The sequence below is a fragment of the Loxodonta africana genome, chromosome 1, assembly GCF_030014295.1.
Source record: "Loxodonta africana isolate mLoxAfr1 chromosome 1, mLoxAfr1.hap2, whole genome shotgun sequence".
In the NCBI taxonomy this organism is placed as follows: domain Eukaryota; kingdom Metazoa; phylum Chordata; class Mammalia; order Proboscidea; family Elephantidae; genus Loxodonta; species Loxodonta africana.
The window spans coordinates 87722272-87731255 of NC_087342.1; the positions used below are offsets into that span (position 1 = coordinate 87722272).

General features: G+C 39.3%; 1 protein-coding gene across 1 annotated transcript; it reads right to left on the reverse strand.

Annotated features, from left to right (window-relative positions):
- Nucleotides 1-4586: 4586 nt before the first annotated feature.
- Nucleotides 4587-7011, reverse strand: LOC100655792 (olfactory receptor 11A1-like). The gene has a single exon (XM_003421805.3). It carries the CDS (start codon nucleotides 5580-5582, stop codon nucleotides 4587-4589), a length of 996 nt encoding a protein of 331 aa, XP_003421853.3. The 5' UTR covers nucleotides 5583-7011.
- Between the last annotated feature and the right edge of the window lie 1973 nt (nucleotides 7012-8984).

An 8984-nucleotide genomic window follows, 5' to 3' on the forward strand; every position in this document is an offset into this window, starting at 1 on the left:
TGCTACTTCCTTGGCCAGTTCTTCCTGGTAGATCTTTGCTTCACTTCCACCACAGATCCCAAAATGCTGGAGACTTTGTGGACCAGCAATGGATCCATCTCTTTCTCTGGATGTCTAGTCCAATTGTATTTCTTTGCTGTTTTTGCTGATATGGACAACCTGCTTTTGACTGCCATGGCTATTGATCACTATGCTGCTATCTGCCATCCTCTGCATTACCCATTCCTCATGACTCCTTGCAGATGTGGACTGCTGGTGGTTGGGTCATGGGGACTGGCCCACTCCATCTCTCTGACCCATACCTTCTTGCTCTCCTGGCTATCCTTCTATACTAATCAAGAGATTCCATAATTTTTCTGTGATCTAGAACCACTTTTAAGGCTTTCCTGCTCTGCTGCCCACCTCAGTGAGGAGCTGGTGATGGTTCTGACTGGGTTTTTAGGAATCAGTCCTCTCCTCTGCATCATAAGCTCTTATGCCTATATTTTCCATGTTGTGGCTAGGGCTCCATCAGCACAGGGGAAAAAAAAGGCTCTGGGGACATGCAGCTCCCACCTCTCCATGGTCATTCTCTTCTACAGCAGTCTTTGCTGCCTACCTGAAGCCTCCATCAATGTCTCATTCTCCTGGGGAGCTGACTGCTGCTGTCATGTATACCTTGGTAATTCCTACTCTAAACCCTTTCATTTATAGTCTGAAAAATGAAGATATGAAGGGCTCCCTGAAAAGAATTCTGGGCATGGAGAGTTCTCAGGATTAAAGATAATCCCCATAACCAAGCACTTTGGAAAAAATCACTCCCCATTTCATTGCCATATTTGCAAAGTAAGTCTGTTAACACCAAGGCTGTCACAGAGCATTATATGATTGATTGGAAAGAATATTAAAACAGAAATCAGGAGAACTACATTCTAGGTCCCACTCTGTTGTCGTCAGGCGCCATCCAAGTAGGCCCTGATTCATAGCGACATTACTTATAACAGAAGGAAATATTGTCTGGATTTGTTGAATTTCATTATAAATAAAATGTAGTCTAACTAGTTCAGCCACTATGGTTTGTCAAGCTTGTCCCAGCATATAACCACATAGTAGCTCAAAGTACAGACCATATACATTTAACATGTTTCTTTGTACCACCCTGTGTGATTCATGTTATTGTGCCTTGTGAGGTATAGGGTCTTATTAAACACTTAGCGAGGAATTATGATGACTAGTTCTATTCAGGACAAATCTAGATGCATGAATTAGATAGCACTCTGATTTAGGAAGAGCACACTGAAATTCTTAGACTAGATTCTCTGTTCAGCATCTGTATCTGACCAATGCTCAGCTAAGACTTGCTTTTTGGATCATTTAGAAGTAATTTTTTTTCCCAGTTCTGATCTAATGTCTTGTCTCAGCACATGTTCAGGAAATTATTTTCCAAAGAATGATTATTAAATGCATAATCCAAGTTGAGCTCTCCTTTGGCCCTACAAGCACTCTCCTGTTCCTACAGATCTGGTGAATACATTTTTTTTGTATACCTAACCATATCCCAAATTCACCCCACAACACCAACAGGTTGACTTCCCTTTGATAGATTGTTGTTCAGTGGCACCCAATGATCAAAAGTGTGCAGCTGATCAAAAGTGACAGAAAGAGATCAAAGGAAGAGAAATGCTTTGGACTGCAGTCACTATAGCAAAGATTACATGGGCTAGAAAACTTCAAGAGGCATTTAAAGTGATCCACAGGTGGGACGTGGGTAAAACTGAGCTAAATTGGGCCACAATGTGGGTTAGAACTGTTAGTTATAGGCAAGTACAGTATTCAAGGGCTGAGCAGAAGGCAACATTCAAATGCCAATCATACAAGAAACAACAATCCAGAGAAGACAAGAAAAATAAAGACTGAACAATAGAAGTCAAAATTTCAATAAGGGGTCAAGAAACTAGTAAGGGTGACAATAATCCGGAGTACCAGTAGCAGATTAAGATGTAATACCAGGTTCATTCTATGCTTCTTTGCAGGATATATTATAAGATTTCTGAGGGCAAGAACCAAAGCTCAACCTAACTGGCCTGAGAATAACAAATGGAGATAAAGGAGAACATGTGGACACAAGGAAGGTTTCTTTTATAACAACAGGTTCCTGAGAAAGAGTACAAGAACTCCCTTTGTAAAGGGGCAGTCCCATTGACCTGAGAAAGCAGGAATTAGAGTTTGTGGCAGCAGAAGCAGCTGGAAACTATGAGGTAGGGTATTAGAAAGGAGGGAGTTGTGCAGAAAGTACTCTGCTGGTACATTTGAAGAGGGACCTATGAGCTCTGACTGATAACTACACTGTACATGTGAAGGTAAAAAACCTCTCAAGATTTACCAGAGAGAAGCTGTTAAGGATAAAAATGAAATAGATTCTAGAGATGGAGCAGGGCTTGGAAAAGAGCAGTACGGGGAAGTTCTGATCCTGCTAAAGTAAGAAAATCTCATTAATATACCCACCATCCAGCTGAGACACTGAAAGGTCACATATTAGAAGTAATAACCATAGCCTAGAGTAATATCTATTCTACATCTGGCCTAAAACACCCTAAAATCAAGCCTTGACAATGTCCACTAGGAAATGAAAATTTGGAGGTTGAGTCACACCAACTCGGGGGGCTTACAAAATACCTTGGGCTTTCCACAGGCCCATACTACTAAAGCATAAAACAAAGTCTACGCAAGTTCAAGGTGATCCTCCTGAAATTGAAATGCCTGCTAGAAGAAAACCAACATTCTTCAGTAGAAGATAACGGAATTCAGAGTTTCTACATTGACTTATAGTCAATCGAAATACAGACTTAGAAATATGATTTTCCCCATACAGAACCTGAGATGGCTGAGATATAGGACTCAACAAAGATTTTACAACAGGTATTTACAAATATATTCAAAATAATAAAAGAAAATATGTTCAAACAGTTAAATTACTGTATGAATTAATCACCAACTTTCATCAATGGATGCAAATACATTAAAAGAAAGATTAGTTGGGAACTGAGTAATAGATGAATCAGTCTGATTCTATGTGAACCCACTATCAATAATATAAATAGCATCATTAAATGTGGGACAGCCAAACATTGTATGGCTCGTGATATGATGCAATAGAATAACATAGCAATGTTGGCATACACTTGCTGGAAAAAAAAATAAATTTAACTAAGATCTAATCAAGCTTCTATATATAACTACAAACTTATATGAAATACAGGGTATAAGGATAGAAATAATAAAAAAAAAAAACTACAAGTAGTTTAAAAACCTGATATTTCCAAAAAGCTAGTGTCATAAAGAAAAGGATAACCTGATTTTTCCAAAAAGCTAGTGTCATAAAGAAAAGGAGGACAAGAACTGCTATAAAATAAAAGGAATTAATAACTATAACAATAAAATGCATTGTATGAACATTGTTTGGATCCCAATTGTAAGAAATTATTTAAAGACATCTCTGGAAAAATTTGAACATGACTATTAGATGATACTAAGAAAATATTGATGATTGCATTATGTATCATAATGGCATGGTGGACATGTTTGTTTTTTTAAGTAGAGCATACTAAAATACATGTAGAATGACACAATGTCTAAATTTGCTTTAAAATTTTCTGGCAAAGAAAAAAGTTGTAGGTAGTTAAAACAAGATTGGCAAAATTATGTTGAAGCTGTGTGATGGCTACATAGGGATTCATTATACTATTCTGTCTACTTTGGTATATGTCTGAAATTTTCTATAATAAAGAGTTAAAAATAAATAAATATATTCAGCTTTAATTTTTTTAATATGTACATCCTTGGAACTGGCAATTCAACTCCTGAGAATTTACCCTATGAAAATCATAGCTGTAAAGGATGTTTTTACAGTGGAAGAATTAACCAAAACCAAACCCATTGCCATCAAGTCAATTCTGGATCAAGTAGAACTGCCCCACAGGATTTCCAGGAGTGCCTGGTGGATTTGAACTGCCAGCCTTTTAGTTAGCAGCTGCAGCTCTTAACCACTACTCCACCAGGGTTTCTGAAATAATTAAATGCTACTAAAAATTCCTAAAAATAGAAGATTACTTAGCCATAGAAGGAAGCTTAGAAAGATAAAGTAGATACTTAGTGATACAGAAAGACATTCACAACATAGTGTTCCTTGGAAAACCAGATCACAAACTCTATGAGTCAGAAAGGACTCGGAGGCAACGAGTTTGGTTTCTGGTTTTATATATAAAACAAAATTCTGAAATGTCATTCAAGAGTAATATAAATATCTAGTATTTCTAAGTTCGTTTTGATGTTGCTATTATTGCTTATCTTAATTTTCCATATTTCTATACTAAATATTTCTATATTAAATATTGGGACTATTAAATAAAAACTAATAGAACTTAAAATTTTTTTTAATCTAGCACATGAAAATTATTGCGCTACCATCCTCAGTTTTAGAGTAGCTATAGAAGGGGTCAGAAGGGAATGTCAGAATAGAATAAAGTAACTTTTCTTCAGACAATCTTGGAAGACTTCCTAATGGAGGTGTCCAAAGCCCAAAATATAATCTTCACCACCTTCCTCCTTCAATCAAGTGTTTCAGTTTGCTTAATATGGAGAAGTCTGCACAGTACCTGATGAACCTCCTTGTTTCTCAGGGTGTAGATCACAGGATTAAAGATGGGGGTGACCACAGTGTAAAGCAGAGCAAAGACTTTGGAAAGAAGCTGGGAGTGGACAGCAGAAGGTGCAATGTACAAGGTCATAAGGGTTCCATAGAATGTGGACACTACAGCTAGGTGAGAGGAGCATGTGGAGAAAGCCTTTCGCCTGCGGGCCGCAGCAGGAACTCTTAACACAGCCATCAGTATCCGGACGTAGGATGTCAGAATCAGACCGAAGGGAACAGTGAGACAGACCACAGAGAGCATGAAGGTTGTCACCTGGGCCACTCTGGGATCTGAGCAAGCCAGCTCCACCAAAGGCATGAAGTCGCAGTAAAAGTTGTCAATGTGGTTAGGGCCACAGAACCTCAGCTGTGACATCAGAGCCACAATAAGTGTACCTACCATGAAAGCAGACAGCCAGGCTGTGGCCACCAGCCCCAAGCACCATCTGGGCCCCATCAGGAGTGGGTAGTGGAGTGGGTAGCAGATTGCCAGGTAGCGATCATATGCCATGACAGCCAGCAGGAAGCATTCAGCTGTGGCTAGAGAGCCAAAGATAAAAAACTGTAGCAAACAACCAGCCACAGAAATGGCTGCCTCCTTCAAAAAGCCCTCTAGCATTTTTGGGACCACTGTGGAGGTGTAGAGGATCTCCAGGAAGGACAGATTGGCCAGAAAGAAATACATGGGTGTGTGAAGCCTCTGGGAGCTAACTGCTGCCACAATGATTAGCATATTCCCTATGATAATAGAGGCATAGACAACTGTGAACACAATAAAGAAAAGGAGATGCAGTTCAGGGACGTCATGGAAGCCAAGGAGGACAAATCCAGTAGTAGTCTGGTTTTCTATGGAGATGGCTTTCATGTGAATCATCCACATTTCTGCTTGGCAGTGATTAGGGGAAAATTTCATGGCATTTCTGTATCTTCTACACTAAACCTAAAATTAGCAGAGCTAAAATGAAAAAGATAAGAATGTGTCTTCAAAACAAGAGTCACTTGCACCAGTCCTCATTTATCCCCTCTTTTAAGTCCTTACTTCCTCCTAAACTCCTGCTCCTCCTTGCATTCCTTAATTGTGAATATTCTCCAAAAAAGCTCAGAGAATTTATTCAAACTTACAATTTCAGTCTTTCAACCCCCTTTGCCCTATTATTTCAGTCTAACATCTCTATCATACAATGAAATGCACATCCTAATCTTTATATCCAGCCATAACCTCTCTTTTGAGCACCATGCAGCAGTTTAATATCCCCCAACTGCCTTCTAGACCTATCTACTGGAATATCGTATCACCAGCTCAAAATCAGTGAGTCTAACACCAAATTCTCTTAACTTCCCCAGTCACAACAAAGTCTTCTATGTGTGGTTCAAAAATTCTGTCTGAGTTCACTATCTCATAGTCAGCTTTCATTGATCTGTGAGGGGTTTTGTATTTTATTGCCCTACAAATCCCATAGGTTCTGTTCCCATACTCCAACTCCTGCCTCTAGAAGCTATTCCTTTACTCTCTACTTCCATCTCTACTTCTTTGTGACATGAATTTGGCACTCCTTTTGTGGATTTCATTTAACTCTTAGATCATTTTATCTACTCCAAACACAATCTGAGGCTTGGGTTCTTTCTACTGCATTCTTGCCCAAGAGGAAAGGTAGGAATATAAACCTCCCTACCTGGTGGCATAGTGGTTAAGTGCTACAGCTATGAACCAAAGGGCCAGCAGTTCGAATCTGCCAGGTGCTCCTTGGATATTCTGTGGGGCAGTTCTACTCTGTCCTACAGGGTCGCTATGAGTCAGAATCGACTCGATGGCACTGGGTTTGGTTTACTTTTTTTTTTTTAACATCCCCAGGCAATCAATGCCATAATTGGTCCATTGGACTGTTAGCAATTTATTCCTATAGTGACCCAAGATTTGCCTTCCTGTGACTTCCACTCATTCATCCTCTGGCTAATAAATATAGTCCTTATTTTCTATGACAGCCCATCAGTGCCTTGAAATCAGGAAGAAGTAAAGTAGAGGATAGCACATTAACAACAAACATAAATTTCATTATTCTGTTGTGTAACAAACATGTGCCTATTCTAATTCCTTTCATGACTGTTCAAAATAAAAGTTGTTTCATCTCTCTCCTTCCTACCATCCTGGAGAGACTATTTCAGATAATACAGAATGATGACCAGAGTAAATCAGAGTAAATCAAAGGAAAAGAAATTCCATTGCCCTCTAACTGCAAGGGGGATACCAGTACAAGGCATATGTTCCCGGGTGCCAATCTAGAAGGTACCACAAAGACTCCAGTCTTCTCATTCCACCCTCCCCATATGGAAAACAACAAAAAAAAATCCAAACCCATTGCTGTCCAGTAAATTCTTATTTATTGCCACCCTACAGGACAGAGTAGAATTGTCCCATAGGGTTTCCAAGGAGCGACTGGTGGATTTGAACTGCTGACCTTTTGATTAGCAGCTGAGCTCTTAAGCACCAGGGGTTGGGGGAGAATAAGTACATTACAGTATCCCCAGGCATCGTTTACTTTTATTATGCCACTGAAAAGATGCCAAACAATGCTGATTGTCCAGGGGTGTGGTTAAAAACTGACAGCTTAGACTGGGAATGGAAACAGAGTGAAATATAAATATAATGGGCAGTTCAGGTTATTAAGCTGCTTTTTTAAAACAAAGCCAAGGTCAGATGCTTGAAAACAAGGCCAAGGTCATGAAGTCTATTGTACATGAGCTAGATGACCTAATCAATCCCAAATTGAAGAAAAATTTCATTTCCTACACTCATATTGATTATATATATATATATATGTGTGTATATATATATATAAAATACATTTGGAGTCCTGGTGGCACCATGATTAAGCACTCGGCTGCTAACAAAAAGGTTGGCAGTTCAAATCCACCAAGGGCTCTGTGGGAGAAAAGCCCTGGCCATCTGCTTCCGTAAAGATTATAGCCTTGGAAACTCTATGGGGCAGTTCTATTCAGTTCAACATAGGGATGAGTCAGGATCAACTCAAAGGCAACGGGTCTGGTTTATATATTTTGCAATATCTGCTAAACATAAGCTATTTTTTATAAACTACAAAAAAGTAAAGAAATTTTCATTCAGTCTGTTTTTCAATCTGTTAACACCCTTCAAACCTATTCTTCAAATATTCAATAATAAAGCAGAAAAATATACTTCTAAAAGTTTTAAAAGAAAACAGCACTAATTTACATATATCCCATTTTTGTCATCCCACAAGAAGGCAAAAGGACAAATTTCTACCATGAAAAAACTGGCAGGAGGGTGCCCTACCTCATCCTACTCCATAACATATCATGAAGCTTTGAAAGCAAGACTATCTACTGTTCTCTGTCTCCAAGAGAGAGGATATAAAGGAAATTAGCTGGAATGAAACAGGAAGCATTGGAAATCAACTTTTTTAAGAGCTAGTGAAGGAAGTAGAAACTCTAGCATTTCAGAAGAACACTGGAGGATATCCTAAAATGCCTTTGAAAAAGAGATGTTTAGAGTCTCTGGGTTAATTGAAATACATTGCTGATTAGAGTGCAAAAGTCTGTAAAGAAGAAATCTTTATCTTGTTTAAGAGATCTGTGAACTAAGCTGTAAAGAATTATACAAAAAGGGAAATCCAGCTGAAACGGCAACCCTGCTCTCTAATGACAAGACTTTGATGAGGAGAATATATACTGAGACTTGCTGAAGACATCATAATGTTGGAGTTTCCTACCTTCAGCTCCCTCCCTTCTTGAGCTCAATCTGAAATAAAGTAGGATATTAACTAGAAATGCCACCTTTGTCATTCTCCATTGCCTGGAGCTGTTCTGTCCTCTACCTAACATCCCTTTTTCTAGCTCCCAGACTATTCTGTCCTTTCCTGGCAGTTCTTTCCGTTTATCACAGGGAGGGCTTACAATTGCTGAGAACAGAGGTGCCCCTGAGAACCAATTAATGATTTATTGGGAGCAGGCTTAAATGAACAAGAAAAATCAATCCCTGAGGTGCTGTCTTTTTCCTGAGCTGTTAGCTTGATCAAAAATGGAACAGAAACCAAGAGTTACATGGGAACCCATCTTTCCATCCCTATGAGGATTAATGCTGTCCACTCCACCAGCACCTTATCTCCCAATTCCCAGTATCTTCCCCAGAACTCATCAGCAAATTTTCCTCATTCCTCTGCAGCATCCCTAACCATCGCCACCACCCCCCCGCCCACTTGCCATAGTGGTCCTCCAGAAGCCTTCTCTTAATTCTCATTCGTCACTGCTCTCACCTTCCCAAGCAACAATTTCAACATAG

Bases quoted from the DNA above. Each gene is read 5' to 3' on its own strand.
- LOC100655792 (XM_003421805.3), bottom strand. From the start codon at position 5,582: ATGAAATTTTCCCCTAATCACTGCCAAGCAGAAATGTGGATGATTCAC.